The sequence below is a fragment of the Dermacentor andersoni genome, chromosome 2, assembly GCF_023375885.2.
Source record: "Dermacentor andersoni chromosome 2, qqDerAnde1_hic_scaffold, whole genome shotgun sequence".
Classification (NCBI taxonomy): domain Eukaryota; kingdom Metazoa; phylum Arthropoda; class Arachnida; order Ixodida; family Ixodidae; genus Dermacentor; species Dermacentor andersoni.
The window spans coordinates 47,082,521-47,106,728 of NC_092815.1; the positions used below are offsets into that span (position 1 = coordinate 47,082,521).

Sequence of the window (24,208 nt, forward strand, 5' to 3'; positions counted from 1 at the left end):
CCAAGTAGACATACAAAAGGGACTGACTGTTGAACAATTTTTTCTATTCTATAAGAAAACAAATAATTAGAAGCCTTTATACTAATTACAGCTACTGTCGCTAAATTCTGATAACTGCCACACGAAAAAGATGGCGGTAACGTACATATTGCTTCAGTCTACTGTTTGTTTTGGTCGTATTGACATCATGTAACGTAGCGGTGCTGGTTTTACGCAAGCTGTGCTTTGCGCATCATTCATTGCAGACAGGCTTCAATTAACGTGCTTACCTGCCTTTTATATATAAATATGCAGAGTTTATTTTTTGTTGCGGAGTCAGATGGTGGAATGGGATCAACCGTCATGAGAGTCTCGAAGCCCTGAGGCCACCTGAAGCCCTGTATACTAATGTGATACATCCAGCAGAATATTCTTCCCTTTTTTGCTCCGCTCCGTGGACACGGCATTCCAGCTGCGCTCTTCATGAGTGGCAACGTAGTTGCATAGATAATTGCATGATTGAAATGTCAGCGGTGTAAAATATCAACGTATTTTCTGATCTGGGAAGTAATTACTGCAACTGAGAACGTCAACATGATCCGCAATATCATAAGGTAAGGTGGATGACTGTTCGAAAATGAAAACAAACTTCCTGTGGAGTTTTATTAAGCGGTCAACTTTGTGGTTTAATGCCTGCAGCTGTTAAGTGACAGCTTAACAGAAACGAGAAAACTACGGAGCAGCTGGCTTTTATCATTCCTGTGCGCCTGGCCGTCGGATGGCTTCGGAAACTAGATGCGTACCGTGGGCCCCCATACTGCTGTAGCAGACGCTCTGCATTGCTGCAGCAGTAGCTCAGTGGCTCTCCGCACGTTCGTTCTTTTTTCTTTTTGTTGTAACTGCAAGTTGTGAAACGTTGTGAATGTCCAAAGTCATGTTCTAGCCCGCGAAGCACTGTTTTCGGCAATCAAAAGGTGAATAAAATATTTGCTCTCCTGCTCACGGCGGAAGAGGATGGATGCGTCACGCATGCATCACACGGGTTCTTTCGATCACTCTGTTGCGTATTATTTCGTATTCCATTAATAATTGTCTGACGAGGAAATTCCTTGACGCTGAGGAAGGCATTGTCTTCCTATGTCAAACATAGCCGGTTTGACTTCGAATGCCGCGTGAAGAACCCGCGGCAAGAGGAAAACGTTTCAGGAGGAAAGCTTGCGACCTCATCTGGCGGGCACTTTCGTAGGCAGCGGCTTGTGGTTTCCAGCTGCGTTCGCTATGTAGGCACGTGCGACGATCGCGCGCGTTGGCGCGCGCATATGCCGTACGTAGTTGCGTTGGAGCCGTAGCCGCTGATTCGCCGATTGTGTTCAGTGGTGCGCGTCAGTCGGGCGTCAGTGTTCAGTGGAGCGCGCGTAAGTATGCTTAATGTAGCCTTGTACTTAAAGGTGTCTCTGTGAAGACGCGGCCACATTTTCTACGCTTTCATTTTCGTTCTTTCCATACTTTGTCTCACTGCAAAAACAGAAAAGGCAAAAATATAAAATATCTAGTCATGTTTTTCAAATTAGCTCGCGTGTTAGTGGTATGGCGTATGTATGCGGGCGGTCGTATAAGACCACGCTAACAGCGCCACAAAGATTTCGTTAAAGAGTATTTTAACGTTACTGCTAGAATAAGCGGGCCTCACTGATGATAATTAAGAAAGTGAGTTCATCGCTTCCATATTCGGTTATTCTCCTAATCTAGCTTTAATGTTGTTTTTCATCCGCTTTGTAGCAGGGCCGGAGCGCTCGCAAACAACCACCTGAATATGCCATCAGTTACACAGGGAACATAGGAGTGTGTACTGTATCTGTAAATTGATAAACACATAAATATAGTGCGCCTTATTACCTTTGTTTGTTTGTTTTCTTGGACGAGAAAGAATGTCATGCACTTGTGTCAACTGTGCAATCCTGTCATGACAAAGTAATAGGAACAGCTGCTGCAGGGTCGTTACAAAAATAGAAAAGGACTCATAGAAAGGTGCACCTGCTGCTGTTTTCAAATTAACGTCTCATATACTGATGTCTGCTTGCACTCTGTTCTATTGATCTGATCCAGTTGCATTGTGACTCTTGCAGGCAGACACTGCTGCCTCAGGCGGGCATCTTGAACAAGGCCATGGCTGCAACAAACCTAGCCCGTGCAGCCACAACCAAGCCTGCCAGCAAGGCAGTCAACTTGGACCACTTTGACCCAACGCAAGTTCAACTGTTGGAAGAGCAGTGCATTCTAGTCGACGAGCAAGATCGCGCACTTGGATCATGCAGCAAGAAAGACTGCCACCTGATGGAGAATATCAACAAGGGTGCGTGCCTTTTGCACTTTGTACCATTCCCTTTAAACATTGTGTAAAGACAGAAATGCTGTATCTAAGATGAAACTGTCATGCTTTAAAAGCAGGAGTAGCCTTACATTACCAGCATATGATGATAAAATAGTCTGGAACAGATTACGGCACAGTGGGTATTGTTGGAACCGCCTTTTCTTTCTCTAAAAGTTCTCCCTCATTTGTATGCTACAATAGCTCACAAGCATCAACTATAAAAAAATTTTGCTTTGGCTGAATTGGTTATGAATTATTATTATTATTATTATTATTATTATTATTATTATTATTATTATTATTATAATATACTGCTGGAGCAATCTTGGTGAAGCTGCAGGGCTGGTAATTGTCTAGCTTTCTTATTGACAGCCTTTATATATTACCTAAGCAGATGGCGCATGCACCTGGTATTTAGTTGAGAGAACACGAATCCCAGACCATGCGTCTGTAATTTACAGCATGCCGCAGTAGCCCAGTGGCTATGGTGTTGTGCTGCCGAGCTTGAAGTCGTGGGTTCAATCCCAACTGTGGCAGTCACATTTCGATGGGGACGAAATGCAAAGACGCTTGTGTGCTTAGATTTAGGTGCACTTTAAAGAACCCCAAGTGGTCAAAATTATTTTGGAGTCTCTCGCTACAGTGTGCCTCATAATCATATAGTAATCTTGACACGTAAGACCTCAGAATTTATTTATTTATTTTAATCTCAAAGGCTGCCCCAAGGAGCACCACTAGTTAACGTTCTAGGATTTACTTAATTTCCGAATGATAACAAGTTTTTTTTCAGTTTCCATGTTAAAAACGTTAATTTTTGCAAGGTTTTCATCACACAACCACGAATATTCCTAACATAGAATTTTTGCACTGTGGCTCCTTCACATGTTCACTATATTAAGCTCTTATGTGGTCTTTATATGCGGTCAGAAAGTTTGTTGCAGTTGGCCTATAAAGGGACGATACTGCTTTAGCCAGCTGAAGCATGAATTCAGAACGCATTAGGCTATACAAGGCAATATAATTGCGGGCCCGTGAAGTCCACAGTGAGAAAAAGGACTCAAAGCAATAATGACATAAAAAGTATCGCCAGCATATTTTCAGAGCATACCATAACCTGGTACCAGCATGTCCTCTTTATATCGCACAGCAGCAGCTTTGTGATTACTGCTAAAGGTGTTAATTACTGCTAAAAGTACGGATTACAGCAGATTCACAATGGTGTGTATTTCAAACATGGTATAACAACGCTGCTAATGCACATATAAGTTATGTCACAGCTGCACTTATTTATTGTACCCCCAAATTTTTACAGCATTGTAGAGAGGAGGGGCATAGAAAGAACACTTACAAATTTGATGAGCACTTTAGATAAAAGAAGATAAGAAAAAGCAGCAAAAAAGAAATGAATGAAAGATAATGGCATGTTTACAGAAAGTACATGCAATGACATAGTGACATGCAGGTCATTGCGCTACGCATGCATACACACTCCAAAGAAGAAAAAGAAAGATGCAAAACAAAAAGAAAAAGACATCAAAAGGACCTGTTAAGTTCCTCGCTGAATTTTTCTGTGTTAGTAATACTGACGGTTGAGGCTGGCAGGTGGTTCCATTCGTGGCTAGTTTTGGGTAGAAATGAATTGGAATATGTTACCGTGTTTCCTTGACGAATATGAACTTTGCAGTGGTGATCAAGGCGTGAAGATATGGAAGAAGCAGGCTGTATCCAGCACGATTTAAGTGTGGGTTGTGATAATAGATCTTTTGAAAAAGGCAGAGGCAAGGTAATTTTCTGCACATGACAAGGGTAGGGAGACTAAGGGAATTTTTTATGGTAGTTACACTGGATGTTCGATGATAGTTCAAAAGTATGAAACCTGCTGAGTGATTTTGAACTGCTTCGAGCTTGTTGTTAAGTGCTACCTGGTCAGGGTCCCATACGGATGAAGCGTATTCCAGCACAGGACGGACGTAAGTGATATATAGATGTTTCGTTACTGATGATGGTGCTAGGGAAAAATTATGTTTTATGTAACTGAGCATAAGATTGGATTTGGATGTTACATAATCAATGTGATCAGCCCATGACAAAGAGTTAGTAATGTGTACACCAAGATACTTATAAAGTATAAACCACATGCAAGCGACGGCTTGCGCGCTACAGCGACAAGCGACGCGATGGAGGTGGCTGTCGCGTTCGCTCGTCGCCTCCAAGTCATACCCCATTCGAGCGATGACTTCGAGCGACGTCTCGCCAGTGTTGCCGGTATGAGGGCAGCAATATAGGCACCGAAACTAGCTTGACGCATGCTTTATTAACTTAAGTTGATGTGTTTTACTGTAAAAAGTTTTACTGTTTTACATAAAATATTTATGAAGGTCTTCCAGTAGGTTCTTATCCTTGTATGTATAAAAATCCAATCGTTTGCTCGTTCCGTGCGACAATCGGAAGTACTTGAGTTATGTACATCCAGTTCCGGCTTCGCGCTATTGGCTAGTCGCTCATAGCACTTTCGGGCGACGAGCGACGAATTCTAGATTTGCGAAACCGAGAGATCACGCTACAAGACCGAGCGATCTGTTCACACGATGGCCTGATCCGTTGCTCAAAGCCGTCACTCGTCACTGTCGCGCACAAAATTGCACTCATGGGGTTTAGCCTTAACAATTTTAAGTGGGATTGCGTTCAAAGAATATGAACAGTTAGGAAAAGGTGCGCGGTTACGGGAAACTCTCATTGTTTTACATTTATAAATGTTAAGTTCCATTTTCCAGTGCTCACACCAATGTGCAATATGATTAAGGTCTGCTCGAAGGGATTCAATGTCGGCATCATTAGTAGCTTTCCGGTATATAACACAATCGTCAGCAAGAAGACAAATGGATTAATTTATATTATCATGTAAATCATTTATATAAACGAAAAAAAAGTAGTGGGCCTAGACCAGAACCCTGGGGAATGTCTGAACGCACAGGTACCTTAGGAAAATCGGTATCACTGGTGGAAACAAACCGTGTGCGGTTAGAAATTCTTCTATCCACCGGAGCGATAGCAGGTCAATACGTAAGCGGTATAGTTTTATTAGAAGCAGCTGATGATCAACCTTATTGAATGCTTTCGCAAAGCCTAGGAAGATGCAGTCAATTGCCACATTTCTGTTATAGCCAACATGCAAATCATTAGTAAATATGAGTGAGTTTCAGCTTGTCTGTGACATCATTGTTACATTTTATGCAGTCCTATGAAGAATTCACTATCTTGGCGGTTTACTGGTTTGCACTGATAGCTGGTTGCACTTTCTTCCTTGCTTTCTCTCTAGGGTTCTTGCACAGAGCCTTCAGTGTCTTCTTATTCAATTCAAAAAATGAGCTACTGTTACAGCAGCGGTCTGATGCAAAGATAACATTTCCAGGTAAGTAACTCCATTGTTAAAAGCATGATGCCACACTGCATTCCATAAATGTCACCATGATTAATTACTTCAGTGATGCCATAATTTGTAACGTCCTCACTGATACAACCAACCAATGGAGGGTGTGTGTGAAGCTCTATACTTTACACACACCCTCCTTCTCTCCTCATTCTCCTCTTCCTCTTCACAGTCCAACCCCTGCAGCATCAAAATGTCCTGCTCTGCAAAGAAAGCTTCACTTTAAGAAGTTGTTTAGACTTCTCATTCATTTCTTGTTTTTTAGTATATGACTGCTATAGTGCACCTCAGGGATCAAAAATGCTACCTTGAGAGAATTGTTGATGTACACTTGACATTGCATCACGCACAAGACTGGTACAGTTGTGGAAAATACGCTTTATTCCAGGGACGTACAGTGCTATGCTTGTATATGTGCATGACTGTGAACAATGTCATCCCTACATCACATTTCTTTTTCTTTCTGCCTTTCTTTCTTTTTTGTTGAGCCTGTTAGCAAAGTTCAATAAAATTGTGACTCAGGCTATTTTTTGGTGTATGATGCTCCCCTTGGCTTCGTCGCTCTGGTTGTTTATTCGATTGTATTAGTGGAGCTGTCACAGCAGCTGAAGAGCCAGGTGCTATCACATCTTGCACGATGGGTGTGTGCGATGGTCTGATGTGTTCTCGTGTGCGCTGGAATCGATGTCCATCATTGCTTTCGAGCATGTACGAGCGTGGGCTGTCAGCTCTCTGGACGACTTAGCGGGTGACCACATTCTTGAGGGCACATTGTACATCGTGACCCGGCACCAAATTGTAGCTCCGGTAGAGGCGTGGAACCTCTGTTGTAGAAGGTTCGTTGCTTACAGCGCATGTCTAGAAACTGCTGTTGAACGTCCTTTGGGTGTACCGTCTAAGGCTGTAGGTGGGTGGCCAGAACCGGTAAAAGCTTACTGGTCAGCTGCCCCATGAGCCACTGCGAAGGAGATTTCAAGCACTGGTCACGCGGAGAATTCTGGCACTCCAGTAAACCGGCACAAAAGTCCACCGAGCTGAAAGGACACTTCTTTAATAGTTTTTTTTAGCCTCTTGATCTGCTCTCTTGGCCATACCGTTTGAATGGAGATGGTATGGACTTGATCAGACATGGTTTGACCCAATCTTATGGATGAAGTCTTGAAGCTGTCGGCTGCTGAACGGTGACCCATTGTCGATGCAGAGTCGGTTTGGGAAACTGCGTAGCAAAAATATGTCAAGGCAGAGATCAATTTGCTCGCCAATGAAGACTGCGAAGCCCTGATTTCAAAGAAAAAGGAGTAAAAATTAACGACAACCAAGTACTCATAACTGTTATACTAGTAGCAAAGATCTGCGCCAATGGCTTTCCCCGATAAACTTGGCATTTCATGGCTCTGTAATGGCATTCGGGCATTTCTTTGTTTATACCAATTGCATAGTCGACAGTGTCGTGCAGTTTCTTCTATGCCACTATTCCTGCCTGGCCAAAAAAGAGCAAATGTGCGCATGCCTTCACCTTTTCTGCTCCCACGTCATGTGCAGCATGCAGACAAGAAAGAATGTCACGGCGCATCTTGGGAGGGATAGCAAGGTGGTTGTCGTGTAGAACCATACCATGTTACGTGCGTAGTTCATCTCGGCAGTCCCAGTAGCTGCATAATTCCGGAATGACTTCACACTTACTGTCGGGCCAACTTGTGCTTGCATATTGGCGAAGTTGCTGCATGGTCGAGTCTTTTTCAGTTTCTTGCAAAACTTAATTCAGGCACTTGTCTCAAACTGGAAGATCATTGCACCCTACTCACTCCATACTCACTGAAAACTGCTGAACTCAAAGACTGGGATGCAATAAAAAGGCCTTCCCAAGTGTATTTCACACCAGGGTTAGGCAGTTTAGGCAGTATCTTTGCAGGTTGAAGCTCATTCGCTGAAGTCGAAGTGGGCACTGACACAGTGATTTTTAAAAATCATCTCCAGTGGTTTGTGATCAGATTCCACTGTGACCACTGACTGCCCAAACAGATATTCGTAGAAATGTTCGCAACCATGTACAATCATTAGCATTTCTTTTTCTGTCTGGGTGTATCTCTGTTGTGTTTTCAAAAGGGAGTGTGATGAGTATGCTAGTGGGTGACTGTTCTGAGTGATCACAGTGCCGATTTCGTTTTGACTGGCATCTACCGATAGCGTAATAGGCTGGTCTTTCTGATAGTGTGCCAGAACTGGAGCTTTTGCCAGTGCCTCGCGAGGAGCATTGAAAGTGGTCTGGTGTTGGTCTTCCCAGACCGATGCTGCATCCTTTTTTAAATGTTGACAGAGCAGAGCTGTAATCGCTGAAATATGTGGAATGAAATGGGAGACAAAGGTGACAATACTCAGGGATGTTTGCAGCTCTTTCTTGATGCTTGGTGCTTGAACTTAAAGAATGTTTGCTAGCTGCACCGGATCCAGGCTTAGTCCATCACACGTCAAAACATGTCCAAGGTGCTTGACAGGTTTCTGCTAAAAATGATATTTCTTACAGTTTTACTTCAAATTTAGCTTCAACTTCAAGTTTTGTTCCTGGTATCGCTGTAGCATGTTGACAAAGTTAAGGTCATGCTCTTCCTTCAGAGTTTTTTTCATCGAGCTTTATCTTTCAGAAGCCCAAAGCAGCAAGTAGCGTTGAGAAGTACTGGGCTCCCACTAGAGAGGTTGTAATGTCTTCTAAGGTTGGCATAGGGCAGTATTTCCTTAGCAGTGCTTTGTTCAATTTCGTGGAGTCGAGAGAGATTTTGTTTATGTATTTACATAATACTGCAGACCTTCTTGGTTCAAGCAGGAAGAGCAAACTCAAAGAAGGCATACAATGCATTGTACAAACAGCAATGTATACATATGTTAAAATGCATGCATGTAGATATAAAACACTTCCAATTCATATACAGATCTGGCACCTCCAAAAGGATCACGCTTCTCATTCTTTGTAACCATGATCATGTAGCTGGCAGAGTCTGTTGGCTTCGTTACTTTCTGAACCACTCGCTTGGCTTCCACGCTATCTAGTTCCTTCTTAAACCTTTTCCTTGAGTGCTAGTGGAATCGTTCTTGCTGGCCTAGTCACTCCCTGGGTACTTGGTGTAAGCTTTATATGGTAGACGATATCTTTCAGCCTGCTGAGACTGTTGAAAACGTCTTCATAATGTTTCACAGCTTCATAGAGCCCTCACTGGTCCACTGAAGAAATTCTGCACAGTAAACCCAGATGTTCAGTGGCTGATCCACTCAAAGTTAGTGGGACGTCATCTTGGGCAACAAAAAAATCTGTTTCAAATGCAGAATCAATTCCTATAACATTAAGACAGATGCGGCCAGTAGCTACTTTTTGATGACCAAAAACGTATTCAAGGCCACGTCACAGCTCTCATCTTTTTTCTTCGTTATCTCTCTTAGTTTTGCTTCACGCTATCGCCAAGCAATTTGCACCTCTGTCGAGCTTACAAAGTATGGGCATCCCTCCAATCTTTATAGTTGCAGACCAGCGCCCCCCTTTCTTGCTCTTCTGGGATGAAGCTTCAATCCAGAAGTTTTCATCCTGGTTATCTACCGCCATGACGCTTTATTTGGGTTTGTGCGGCATTTCGCTCTTCGTCTGGCATGCTACAGCAAAATGATTTCTTTTGCTGCACTTGTGACATGTGCATCCTTTAGCTGGGAGTTTGCTAGTCTCATGATTTCTGGCATACTTTCCACAGCACCAAATAATCGCAACTGCGTAGGTTTCGACTTGGCTTTTCTTGCCTGCTTGGATTCCCTCGCACTGTTCTTTCCCTTGCTCTCTAGCACAGAAAATTTCTACTGTTTTGGCTACAGAAGTGTTCTCTGAAATAAGCCTTTCTTGAAGCTTTCTATCCTTTATGCTGAGGATAAATCTGCTCCTCAGCATGCACTCTTCCATTTGACCAAACTCGCAGATCTTCGCCTGTATTCTTAGTTGGATTCACCATTCGTTAAAACTTTCCCCTTCCCTCTAGTTAGGTAACCCAAAACGGAACTCATGGTATGCTAGGTTCAACGACGGTTTGTAGGTTTCGAACTTCTGCTTAAAGGAACACTAAAGGCAAATACTAAGTCGATGTGGACGATTTAAATACCATTCCAGAAACTTCGCAGCGCTTGTTTCAGGCCAAGAAAGGACTTAGCTTACAAGAAGATTGCATTTGAAGGGTCCGAATACCTTTATCACAATTCAAATATCCTGCCACCTAACCAGGGAGTGGTGAAGTTTCATACACCATCACCAGCCTTTACTGCCATCAGCGAGTAAAAGTGCGTTTGACAGACGGTGGCAAGGTTTTTCGCACAAAACACAAACACGCGGCACAGAGGAACTGAGCTAAGACAGAGTGGTGGATTCACCGCTGCAGCTGCTTTTGGTTAAGTGGCGTGAACCATTCGAGCATCCCGCAACTTTACATGGAATTGGAATTCTCTGCTATTTACAGCTTGTGCGGGTTTTGCGAGCCAGCCAACTCAGCGCAGCACTATGTGATAACGAAACTACTGAAACGTGATAGCGTGGGCGGCGCAGAATCGAGCGAAAACGAAACGTTTTGACTGCACGTGTTGTTGTCAAGAGCACAGTCAATTAGTTCTTTCTTCTAAAGATGAAGTGCAACTGGACAATTAAGTTGCATTTTTTCTTCTCATTCTTATAATAGAATACAATGATGTTTTTATAATGAGTAGTTGAGTACTAGTGACAGAATTTAAATGAAGAGTGCCTTCATCATCAGGCAACTATATGAATGTCGTGGGGAGTCTCTAATCGTGTCCTGCATGTACCTGAATTTATCGCTTACTACGGCTCTGTTCACAATAATATTGACGCCTTAGAGATTATTGAGCACTAATCTGTCACTTTAGCTTGACTTAATATTTGCCTTTAGTTCCCTTTAAGGGTTGCTATGTCTGATTTTTCTTCCCCTTCATCAAAGACGAAGGTGTTGCAAGTGTTGCACGTATCCTTTCCAGTAACCATAAGAAAAGTTGCAGATTGTACTTCTCTTGGCTGTTGACTGAGGTAGGTAGCCATGACATACAGTCAGAATTCTTGCCTCCATGTTCTCCAGCTCTGCCAAACATCCGCTGTGGTGTCCAGAGCCCTCGGGTATGGCAGTAGCACGGTGACCGGGGCACCTCGAGGACAGGGAGGCGCTTGTTTCGTGCCCGGCATAGCGAAAGTTCATTGAAGCTGGAAGCCACCCGACACGACCTGTTATGTACGCTTGCCTCGCTACTGCTGGTCATGTCTGCCACTGCCACCATGTAACACACACGAGATGGGTGCGGTTGTGGAAAAGACGCTTTTGTCCAGGAAGCCCAAGATTATATAACCGCCCTGCAAAGGGGTGTACAACACTATGCTTGTGTGTGTGCATGATTATGCACATTATCATCCCTATCTAACAAAAATATGCAATGTTTGCTTGCTAGTGCTTGAGATTTTCTTTATTAATTGGTAATTTCTTCACAATTGTTACAGTACCGTATGGGCTGCTCGGTGATTGGATGATTTGCTGTGCAGGTCGCTTCACCAACACCTGTTGCAGCCATCCCCTCCACATACCAGATGAGTTAGAGGAAGCGGATGCTCTAGGTGTCAAGAGAGCAGCGCAGCGTAGGCTTTTCATTGAGCTTGGAATCGATCCAAATGAGGTGATGGATGCCTTCTTTTGTTTGTATGTCACGCATTGTCATGCTTTGCTGCTGTGTGCTCTGATAACTTTAGGAAAGTGCCAAATGTAGCTGATAGTACTTTTTGTGCCAGATTTCTGCTCTAGCAAACGAAAATTAGTAACAGAAATTAGTGTCAGTCAAAAGTTGTGTTTTTAGAGCTGAGAAGCATAATAAGAGTAGAAAGGCACAGCAGGTAAAGTGTAAATACTGGAGTTGTGCCGCATTTGCAATGCAACTGAAAGCTGAGTGAGTTGGCAGTGATTTACGTACTGAACTGCAACAAGCACAAAAGACGATTAGCACAGGCAAGGTAGTATAATGAAGCACTCCCTTGCATTGCACTTTGTTCCAGAAAAAAAAAAAAAACTGCATGTATACATTGATAGCAGTATGCATGTGCTGAACTGAGCTTAATCACTGAGCCACTTGTTATGTGAAAATGTAATCAACTTAAAGAGGTCGCGCAACATTTAGAAAATGGCAGAAGTAATTCACATATGCATCATGTTAGGCGCTTTAAGTAGCATTATCACTGTGAACTGATTTTTGTGGCACTTTTCATGAACCAAATAGATGTTGGAGAATACAACATTACTGGCAGTTTCTCAACTGGACTCCGAACATCATGCACTTGGTGTTATTCACATTTAATCCAACTTTCTTAGAGCTCAGAGCATAATAAGTGTAGAGCTATCAAGGTTCTTGAGTTCCTTCCTCATGGCTAAGGGATACTTCATCAAAGAACTGATTATCGTTTAGAAAGTAGCACACTGCGTCATCTTCTCTTGATCTTGCACTTTGGGTGGCAGAAGTTAAAATGTGACACATGTTGCTGCCTTGCCTTCGTATACCTGTTGCACACGGACTGTCTCCGAGGCCGTTTGACTGCGTTGTCATTGCATAGCATCAGTAACCATCCCTTTCTTGTGTTCCTTGCAACAGTTTCTAATAGCTCTACTGTACCATACTAGTAGTGCATTTCTTCGTGCATTTATTTTTCACTAACTTCCATGGATTGATTGGAGATAAACCAAGAGTAGCTGATATTTAAGTTCAGATTAAAAGAAAGATGAAGAGCTGGGCAGTTCATGTGATGGGCAGTAGAGATAACCAGTAACCTGTTATGGGAACAGTATGGGTGACAAGGGAAGAGTACATTTAAGGGCTTTTGAATGCAGCAAAGTACTGTGCAACAAGGAGTGTAATGAAAGATGATTGGAGCAACATTTAGAGACTGTAAGACGGCAATGTGGATTAGAGAGCAAATGGGAGTAGCCATTATTTTTAAGAGGATATAATGGAGTTTGGTAGGCCATGTAATGTGCAGGACTCATAACCAATGATCTGTTAGAGTTGTAGGAAGAGTTTTAAAGGAAAAGAAACACATTCGAGGATGGCCGGGAACTAGCTGGTTGGATGAAATTAGGAAATTTTCAGGCATAAAATGGTGTCATCTGGGGCAAGACAACGGTGCTTGGAGAAAAGTGGCAGAGGCCTTCATCTTGCAGTAAAAATAAACTAAGCTGATGGTAATGACAATGAAGTTCAGAATTTTATGGGTGGGTATAGAACAGGCAGGGTAAGGGCAGTTGACAATCTCTAGGAGAGGCCTTTGACCTGCGCTTTGCTTAGTGGTGTTGATGACAGTTATGCTTTGCATCCTGCTCACTGTTACTGACAATTGATGAACACATGCTCTGTCTGCCTAGGTGCCTGTGGATGAGATCCGGTACCTTACACGCATCCTCTACAAGGCTCCCTCTGATTCTACATGGGGGGAAAATGAAGTCGACTACATCCTATTTGTGCATAAAGATGTAGCCATCAAACCAAATCCCAACGAAGTGAAGGAATCACTTTACATATCCAGAAAGGACATATCACACTTCATAGGTAAGCACGCATATTTTGTATGTCTCTTGCTGCCTTCTAAGTAGTAGGCTTGTGGCATTATTGCTAGTAACAGGCATGAAGATAGTGGTGTTGCCAGCTTTGTTTGCTACTTTAAAACTCTACTTGCAAAAAAAAAAAAAAAAGGAATTCCTCTTGATTCAGTTTTTTTACAGTAGAAAATTATTTGAGTGCAAAGTTAGTTGCTTCTTCGATTACATGTTGTCAATAGAAAATTGTGTCTAAGTCTTTCAGTGAGCTCACACTTGTAGTGAAGCCTGAACTGTTACCAGGGTTGAAAAAATTGCGGCTGTGATATTTCTAGCTTCTGTTTGGCCCAATACAAAATGTGGTACTAATACATAGTTGTTAGGCAGCATTTTTCGAAGCATCATAAAATTTATAGAGTAGCTTCAGCAAAGTGAGTGGATGGCAAAACGTGTTAATTTTTTTATTTGGCCAATCTTAAACCGTTGTCCAGTGATGTAGTATTACATTTGACTTATCCAAACTTGGGCAGCGCACACACCAATGGAACACAAGAAAGAAGACAGGACAAGTGCTGGACAAAAAAGAGCCTGAAGAACTAGCAAATAACTGCAGAAAGATTGAAAAGCAGGTGAATTGGAACCTATCCTTTCTTGGGCAGCGCACACGCAAACGAAATGCAAGAAAGGAGACTGCATAGGTTCCAACTCGCCTGCTTTTCAATCCTTCTGCAGTTCATTGCTAGTTCTTTGAGGTCTTTCTCGCCCAGTGCTTGTCCTGCCTTCTTTCTCGGGTTTCGTTTGTGTTTGCGCTGCCCAGGAATGGATAGGTTCCAACTTGCCCACCTTGCATTCCTATTACCTTTGAATTCCTTCAACAAGCACAGCACATGCACCTGTTGACATGCCATTTCATTGTTGCCTTATACTGTTGTCACAGTGCATTGGACGTTGTTGCCTTTTAGTTCTTTATTTACGAGTTGCTCAGTTTACCAGACACAGTTGTGATTGGCATTGCATGTGTCAACTGATGTACCATATTTACTTGATTCTAACATGCCCTCGATTGTAACGCGCACCGTTTTCCATGACTTAAAGAAAGTCCTGTACAGTACCGTGCACCTCATTCTTTCATACTGAAGTACAACTTTCTGTCATTTGGAACAACAAAGATTTGCTCCCAATACACTAAAGTTGCAATAAATAGAAAAAGTCACAGTTTCGCCCGAAAGGTGCAGCTTCGACTGCGATAGCAAATTAGTAGACAGCTAAATATGAAAAATAAGGATATTAGTTTTATTGGCTGTATAAACTTTTAAGCATTCACTTACTAACTAAATTAACAAGCATGGCGTCACGCGCACAAGCAAACATGAACACGTCTCATTCAGTGACCACGGAAACTCTTTTATCACAGCGCTGGAGTGAGGAAGTGCTGTAGCAGGAGTGAGAGAATTGACCTTTGTGCGGCCTCTCGCTTGAACACTAACTAAGCAACGAGAACACAGCGCAGTGTGCCTAGATGCATAGACTCTCTCTCCATCACAGATTGATTTCAAGGTAGGGGCCGAGCGGCCGTGCCATATGCAGCAGCTACCGGAGTAGAACGGCTCTTATGTTTGTGCCAGTCCCGCACGCAAGTTTCAGGCGCTCCGAACGCTCTTGATGCGGCCCGATTTCTGTCCATCTCCGTGCACATGATCACTTTCCTTTTACTTGCGGCATCGCGTGTCTTCATAGTCGGCACTTCCATGCTGACAGAGCAAACACAGAAAACGGGAAGATGGACAGTGTACTAACCTAAGCACACATACTACAGCACATAGGAGCCTAGCTTCGAGCCTAGCTATGGCAGCTAGGCTCGAAGCATGGTTCGAAGTAGAGCGTACTAGACAATGGTCGAGTGTGACGAACGGCACTCTCCCGCTGAGGCACCGTGTGTGGAAAAATTTTGTGAGAGCACTGCGAGCGAACTGGATTAAGGTGGAGACGCCCTTCGCGGCATATTCAACATCATTTCGCTGCGGGCGCTGAGACCGATTGCACACGTACACTCTTACAACGGTGCTTTATTTCAACTGCAAATTTATATTGACACCTTTTTGCTATGTATACATATTTGCCGCATGGGTTATGCTACATGACGTCTTCAGTTTTGCTGTCTTGGTTAAGGGCTTCGTCTGCTAGCGAGCACGCATTTGTAGCGTGGATTTTGGGGAATGCCCAGTTTTTCTCGCAGAAAGTCTGTGCAGTAACATATTGTGTGGTTTTTCTTGCTTTGGGGCATCCGCGACTTTTGTCGGCCGGCGCCAATTGTATGCTTGCGGACAACTTTCTGTGGCAACAAAGGGAAAGCTATGGAGGCAAAGCGTGCACAATTGAGAGGGCTTCCGAAAGGAGTCTGACGTTTTAATCCATGTTAGTTTAAGCTGGGGAAGAGAAACCATGAACGCCTTATTAGTAATAGTTAAATAAGACAAAACACAACTCCAAGTGTAGAAGTTTACTTATTTTGCGGCTTTTCCCATCCACGTCTGGGCAAATGCGAAACCGTTGCATGTGGAAGCTGCGTCGATTCAGCGTCTGTTCCGAGTAACTAAAAGCACTGTCAACGCTGCCGGACTACTTGGCGCTGTAACACATGTGCAGCAGCAATGCGTCCGTAGCTTTTCCTTCATTGCCGCAGAAAGTTGTCCGTGAGTATAGTTTTAGCCAAGTGAACTGCTATCGTTAACACTGTTTCCTAAATGTTACACGTAATTTTTGCCACAGAAGCTGCCTATCTACAACATGAAGTTAAGAAAGAAATTTTTGTTGATGTCGTCATTTTGCACGCTTTTCTTGTTGGTGGAATATCGAGCAGGGACAATGATCAAAGAAAACAATATTAGAGTGAAATAAACCAGATTTCTTGGTTGTGTACATGTGGCGCAAAGGGATGCAGATGACCAATGCACTTGTAGGTTAATCTAAGGATACATAGACATATATATCAAAGACATACATGTAAGAGAAAAATTATCAAATATTCTAGATGCACTGATTGAAGAAGTGAAAACTCCCGACCGGAATAAGTGTGTTTCTTTTAAAAGCTGCACCAATGCCAGGTGAACCAGTCGACTTTCCGAGAAAAGGAATCAAGGCAATTATTGGATGTTAATATGAACAACAGTGTTAGGGAAGATATATTTCGTATGTACTCAGACTGAATTGGGTAGACCAGGAAGTCTTAATATAATATCTGTGGCTTGTCTGGCTATCTACTTCAACATGCCAGCAGGCGAAATGAAGTAGAAACATATAGTTTCGTCGAATGGTGTTTGCTATTCAGATTGTATTCAACTTCAGAATTCACTATTAAAAATTATTGAATAGCTGTTTCTGTTCGAGGGTAATGCATAACAGCACTTCTGAAGTCTCGAAGGTCAGGGGACGATGCCAGTGCAGGGCTCTTATTCCGAATGATTGTGCTGCTGGAGAGTCGTGACTGTTGCGCAGAGGCGCGCCAGTTCCTGAGAGAATTAAAGCACGGGTGCTAATTGGGTCTGCTGAACAAGTTCGCAGCTGTCATTCAATATAAACGCCCCGTGTTGGGGCAGCCTGTAAATCTGCTAACTTAATTCAGGCAAGGAAAACTTTTTTCTTTTTTTTTTTTTGACAGTATCACCATGTCTGCAACCCATTAAAACTCGGTGCCCAATGTGGTATTACACTTACCTTGTTCAACGAACAAATAAGATCTACAAATATGCCTCCGTGTATGTGAGGCATCCGTTCCTTTAATTGCTTCATTATTGTTCTTATGATAGTCCACCGGACAACAGGAAGCAACTGTTTATAATACAGAAGCTGTTTAGTTGAATGTACTTACAGTTGAGAAGGGCATTAAATTTAGGTGTGAAATATTAGATAAGCGCAACATCCTTTTCTTAGAAATCAGACTAATTTCTTTTGTTTACACTCTTGAAAAAAAACCGAAGGACACAGCTACCTCCTTTGTTTCTTGTATTTTCCAATTAAACAATTTCTGGTGTTTTGCATTTGGCAATATGATTATGAAGCACCCCGTTCAATTCTCATCACCTGGGGTTCTTGAACGTGCACCTAAACAGAAGTATAGAAATGTCTTTCCATTTCGTTCCCATTGAATTCCGCAACCTGGTTTGAACCCGTGTGCTCAAGTTTAGCAGCGCAACGCCGTATCCACTATGTAGCCATTAATTTACTGCACCACCTTTTTTGTTGTTGTTGTTGTTGTTAAGCATGGAATGGACAAAAAATATCGCACGGCTTATGGCCCAAAGGTTAGCATATATAATGGATACCTAAAACTGTTTTCGGCACCCGAGGTCCAACCGCAATAAAAGAATCCATACACAATTACTGAGCATTCCCTTAAAGGAGGAAGACGGAAACATAAATGGAATGTTGCACTGCAGTTTTTTTTTTTTTCTTCTTCTTCTATAGGAATACTTCCCGTAAACCTGAGTACAGGGTGTCGGATGGGGCAGATATGTTTTATATGTTTGAAACGGCAAGCAGGAAGTTCACATATTTTTTTGCGTCTGCGTTTCGCAAGACCTACTAGTAGAAAACTATATGCGCAAAAATACACACGAGAGATACTTGCTGCTTGAAGAACAAGAAAGATATCTGTTCTCCAAAGGGAACCATGCAATAATATAGCAGAATGAAAGCCGACACTGCAGCAGCAATGCACGCGCAATCACCAAGTGGCATTAGAAAAAATGAAATAAGGAAGAGAAAGAAAGGCATTTATTCCCAGAGCATCAGTACATGTCATATCCAGTTATAAAAATCGTTTGAGCGGTCTGAACGCGTATGCCACCGCACAGAGAAGTATACGAATGACCCTTCCGAGAAGTAGCGCAAGTAGTTTCCAACAGCGTGACCTTGATGCGGCCCAATCCACTTTGATTGCAGCGCTGATACGATCTCACCCGGGTGAGGTGGGTCTTCACTGCAGTAATCGGGAAATGACGACAAAGCCGGGCATCGTGCGGATGAAAAAAAAGTCGAAAAGATTGTATTCACTTCATTGATACGTGGATGTTACTATTATCTGAGTCTCGAGCGGTTCTGATTAACATGGGAGCCAGGATGGCCTTAAATAACCCCTTGCGTAGGTTTGTAGGTTTTCATTTTCTTTTGCTCAGTGCAAAATGTTATGGATGAGTGTGTCTTCTCTTTTTCATTTTTTTTTTTATACTGTTATCTGTGCAGGAACAATTATTTAGGTTGTAAAGGTAAGCTCAAAAACTGCGAGAATATCTTCCCAGAGTCGTCATTTTCCTCCCCCTTCTGGCATGGCTACCAGTCATCTTTTTGATGCGGATACATACCACCATACTTTTGCTGACTGACATATGTTTCAACGTATGGTGGCTCCACACTTTGTGTTAGGATGAATACTGCGTTATGGGTTACACATTGGTATAAGTGACTGTTCTACTGTTCGTTGTAAAGGAATTGCACTACTACTGTCCTTTAAATCTAGTATGCTTAAGAGGAAGCTTTAGCTTGGGGGCTCCTATCTAAATATGTGGGAAAGGAGACATTTCTTTTATCGGCAAGTTAAGATCTAGTGACTGTTGGTAGCCAATTTTCTGTTTAGGTTGTCAATATGTTAATAAATTTTGATGATAATCACAAGTTTTCAGAAAACGAAACTATCAAGTTAAGAACTCTGTAGCTAAGCAATGAAAGAAGATGTAACAATTTTGCAAATTGTATCTAATAGTACATCTAAAGTGAACAAAATTGATGTGATATACATGGCTCTTGTGTATACCAATAATATTTGCTTAAGACTTTTGTAAAATCCTTGTTAACAATGTAAAAAATGTACGTAAGATGTAAATTGATACATCAAATTTTTCCGCTTTGGATGCTCTTACGGATGGTGTTTACAGAACTGCCATATCTGTTCTTGGTGCAGCACTATGAATTGGTAAACTTCTTGCTTTTATTTTTTTCAAACTTGCCAATTCTTGAAAATTCCCTTTGAAAAATACAGGCCCTAAATCAAAATTCTGCTTCTAACATTCACTAGTATTAAATGTGTTCTCTCATATGCAACAAATTTAATTAAAATCGATTCTGTGGTTATCTCAAAAAGGCATTTCTTCATTTCACATCTATTTGAATAGGCGGCATTGGAGTTGGGCCCGAGCTAAAACTTCCTCTTAAGTGATCTAGCATGCTGAAGGGACCTAGATCAAGCACACACTCAGAAGGCTAATATTGTGTTCAGTGGGAATCCTGCAAGCACAAAATGTGGCTTTGTCTTTACAGGGCCAGATGAATGCTTGTTCATTTAGTGCCCAACTCTGCCCCTTTTGCAAGCACATATAGTAACTCTCATCAAGAGTAACTCCCTTTCCATCTGGCAGTTTCGTAAACGTTTAGGAGGACAGAATAAACAGTGCTGTTGCTGTTTGGGTTGTCAATTTCCTTGCACACATGCAAGTTTTTTTGCCGCCTTCAGCACTTGTGGAGTTAACAAAGTTTGTAATTTGGCAATCGTGCAAAATTAATGTAAGGGTCAATCTTTGATATGTTGAATGATCAATAGTAATATCTACATGAATGTGACTATAGTGTATTGTATCAATTATTTTAGCACCTTAGATGCATGTATACAAGGATGATGCACTAGGAAAATGCATCACCTTTATGCGTCTGTCTACCAGGGGTAGCTTAAGTGGGTAAAGCTGCCTTCAGCAAATTCATGTAAACGCCTAGCACATTGCATCAAAGCAGGGAGAAGGCAAGAGCATGATACCTGGTATTTGCCCTCGTCTGTTCAATGGTGACACTCACTCACTAAATATAGATAATAGCTTGTTTTGGCTTGGATGCTGTCACATGAGGGTTGATGTACTGTATGCATACTCTGGCACATTGCATTATGATGATGCCTGAAGAAATTCAATGCATTAGTGTTGTAATTGGAAGGTTTAAGCACAGCACTCTCATGCACTTTGCATCAACTTTATACACAGTGACCAACAATCATTTTAACTTTCGCTCTCGCAGCCTCACTTGAAGTGCAAGGCCAGGTGATAACACCGTGGTTCAAGCTCGTGGTGGAGAACTTTCTATTTGAGTGGTGGGACAACCTGCACAACCTTAGCAAGTTTGAAGACCATGCGACCATACATCGTTTGACAGCCAAGACCTCCTAGAAGTCTTTCATTTTCAATGGACCAGTCTCTGTGAAAGACTTTTTAACCGCTCTGATACCTCACCCTAATTCGTTGTTTTTACTGTTGCACTTGTTTTTATTTATCTTTATAAGTTTTGTTATAATGTGACTCATCTGTTCTGACAATGAATACATGCTGGTGCTTACATTTTTATATGATTTGTAAACACCATCTATAGCCAAGTCAGAGGATTTCTGCAGTAGTTAGCAAGGTGGAGGAAGATGCGTGATAGGAATTTTGGCATCTGCCCAAAATTAGCACATGGCTACTCATATCAGCTTCCTTGTAGCCTTGTTCTATATCAAGTGGGTGGATGACATGGAGCCAAGACACTGAAACCGATTAAAGCTGCATTTTAAAGACTAAGCGGCACCTTTGTCTAAGGGGCCATACCTTCATATCTGTGGCTTTTCATATCTTCTTGTCTTTGCAACTGCAGGGGATAGCACCCAATGCACTCTCTGACATACTGTGTGCTCCCATTCAGTATGTGTGCCTCGATGCATACAGGTTGACAAAAAATTATGAAGGACAAACATTCAGAAATGTAAACAAGTGCATGGCGAATGCCCTTTAAAGAAAATCGTCTTTCGGTTTTATTACAAGTACCTTTCGTTTCATTTTTTTGTTAGAAGAGTCACGTAACTTCCAATGAGCAGCTTTACCTTGAGCTAGGAAAGGCATGCTTTACCGGCGCTATACTACATTCATGTTATCGCCTCCCAGCCAGTCTACATGGGTCAAAAGGAATGGACTTGGTAAGGATTAAAACAGATCGCAGTTGTATTCTGGCATAAGGAAACAATCAGTTTTTTTTTTTTTTAATGTGTCAACGGCATGAGTTGCACTTCCACAGTGACAGCTGGGCATGTAGGTCATGATTGTGTGGAAACCTCTCCATGTACTTAATGCAGTGCAGCTGTGATGTACAGCAACAGTTGCTGTTTTTACCGTTCGACATTGCTAGTCTCAGTAGTTAGATGTACAGTCACGAGCAAAAGTCTAGAGACCACGGATGCCATGAAAAACTTCGTTATTCGCAGCCTAGGCGTGCAGGCCGAAATCAAGTGGTACAGCCTATGTGCACCTGTTTACCAATGTAATGCATTGAGATAATTTCATGTTGCATGGCTATAGTAGATGAAATTTTAAATTTTTTGCTGATGCAGTCATCTAGACTTTGGGTCCCGGCAGTACATCAGTAGGAGAGCCTACTGACCCATCTTGCACTTGACCATCTGATTGCTGCAGATGAAGCATCAGAGTGCATTTTGTGCATGTTGTTAGTTAAACTAACCCCTATGTAACCTTGTATGAGGTTATATTTATGCCACTGAGACTTATCCATTGTAGCAACAGTTTTTTTGGATTTGAGCAGTGGCTTGTAAAACCTGACTTTCCTAACCAAAGGCATGTTAATTGTTTCAAGGAGAGCACTTGCTGACTTCATGACCTGTAGAACACGTAACACTGCACAACTATGTTTACCAGTGACAGTGAGTGGCTCTCAACAGTTGTGGTCCATCGATTTACGATGAGCATAGCTCTTGGTGTTTTGTTTGGTAAAATAAATAGTTTACACTTGAAGGCCAATATTATTATGCTTCCGTCTATCACATTATGTATACGGCATGAATTCAGTGGTTGCAGATACAGATAGTTGCACACTTATTTCAGTATTCCGGTTGCAGATCATTGTTTTGACGCTTTAATTGGTGATAATCAGACATTATCAGTATCTTGATCTGGCCTCGGCTTATATGTGTTGAAATCTCTGGCGTAGTTTGGAGGTTATAATTTTTTTTTTGTTCAAAAATGCTTTTCACATACGTACCTGCTTGTCCCACCTTAAATAAAGAAATCTATTGTTGCATAACAACCTGTTTGTGAGATGAACTTCATTCGCCAGCTTTGATCTACCTTATGGAATTTCAAGTGGGAGAACGGGAAGTGGCTGTCAAGACTCCTCCCAAGCTCTCGTTGGGGCACATTTAGAGCAGTTCTGAGAGCTTCCTTTCTCTCATTTGGAAGTGCTGTTAGAGTTGATGGATTATTTTTCAGGTGACTAGTCCAACTCAGCTTAATTTGTCACCTACCAGCAAACAACCAAACAAATATCTGCTGCAGTTCTTTGTGCTGCAGATTGCTGATTACATCATGCACTGCTTGTGTGACACATCTGACGAGTCCCTTTTTCAGCAAATACTTTCTAGGAAGTATGTGAATTATGTCAGCTACCAACAGTAACTGTAAACGTAAAAGGGCTGCCAAAATTTCTATTTGTAACCGGTGCCCCTTGTTCCTGGGGCTAACACTTGAACGTATGGGGTCAGCAGTTGGAGTGCGGGAAAAGTAATCGCTTGTGTACTAAATTTATCAAAAAAAAAACAATGCCTCTACTTGTGTTCTACTAGTAGGTTTTTTTTAAGTGGAACGCAGCATTTTTTTTTTTTTTTGCCATCGATTTGCAGCCGAGATATTACATGATGGTCAGAAAACCCTTTCTTACAAACCAGTATAATGACCTAGGGATTCGAGATTAATGTTAAAACGATGACAGTTGCACTCGCTGCACACGGTAAATTGCTCCCGCGGTCAGGCTAAGAAAGATACTGAAGCAAGATTTTGTGTATAGACAGAGATTGTAAACTGAAAAATAGATTAGCAAAATTGAAAGGCTTTGGAATAATTGGCGCACTCATAAATAATGCTAATATACATAAAATTCCAGCGAAGTGGATTGTGGCTCTCTGTGCAGAACTCATTCTCGGTATTTCTCTAACAAAGGGAGCTCTTCGCAGTTTTAGGTGTCGGTTTGCAGATTGCCGTCATGCTCCCGTCATTGTCATCGTCGCACCAATCGGATGAGTAGTCGGAGTTTATCTGTACATGTCCCTCAAAGTTTACAGATCTAACGCATCAGCAACATTGCATGTTATAACTGCGATATGTGTTACGGGGCAAATGGAAGTATTAGACCGTGAATAACTTCAGCTTTGTAGAAGAATAAATGTAAATTGCATCCATTAAATGTAATTGAGTTGATTCGCTTGCATCGTGGTGTCTTGGGCGCCAAGCAGGAAGCGACGAATATATATCTAGCCCAAATTTAATCTTTTCCTTCACTTGTATTCGAATAAAGCGAGCGAAAATGTATAGCTAGCTGCTTTGGGCAGTTATGTGACTAAACAATACAAAATGTGTATTTACGCGTAATTTTTTTACTGCACATTCGTATCACCGAATGTTTTCCCAATGAATTTGAAAACGTCTCTCAGTTCCGTTGGTTTTATTGCCGGTTAGGTATGTAGCTCGCTAAGAAACGTCCGTTGAAGCGGGCTTCTCTGCAGCAAGAGCGTTTGTGCGGAGAAGCCGGCTTCAGTGTATGCCTCGTTCTTTTGACGATTTTACAAGAGGATCCATTGGGGAAAACAGACAAAACGCTGAAACGGCATTTCGTCGGTGGAAGTGGACACGTGGCGCCCAACGGAAGGACGAAGTAAATTAGGCGGACTGCCGGCATTGAAGTGATAGGCCAACGCCGCAGAACGCAAAGGTAACACAAACTGTTCGCGGGCCGGACCGGCGGTGACCTCGGAGACGT

General features: G+C 42.2%; 1 protein-coding gene across 3 annotated transcripts; it reads left to right on the forward strand.

The window, feature by feature from the left end:
* The first annotated feature begins 292 nt into the window (after positions 1-292).
* Positions 293-22,483, forward strand: Idi (Isopentenyl-diphosphate delta isomerase). 3 transcript variants are annotated; one of them, XM_050189808.3, is made up of 6 exons: positions 293-593; positions 2,106-2,332; positions 5,670-5,762; positions 11,347-11,477; positions 13,208-13,391; positions 20,435-22,483. In XM_050189808.3, the coding sequence occupies exons 1-6, from the start codon at positions 574-576 to the stop codon at positions 20,581-20,583; spliced, it is 804 nt and encodes a 267-aa protein (XP_050045765.1). In that variant the 5' UTR covers positions 293-573; the 3' UTR covers positions 20,584-22,483. The 3 variants fall into 3 exon arrangements, with proteins under 3 accessions (XP_050045765.1, XP_050045766.1, XP_054933158.1); XM_050189809.3 differs by lacking the exon at positions 293-593 and adding an exon at positions 1,228-1,394; XM_055077183.2 differs by lacking the exon at positions 293-593 and adding an exon at positions 1,588-1,686.
* The last annotated feature ends 1,725 nt before the right edge of the window (positions 22,484-24,208 follow it).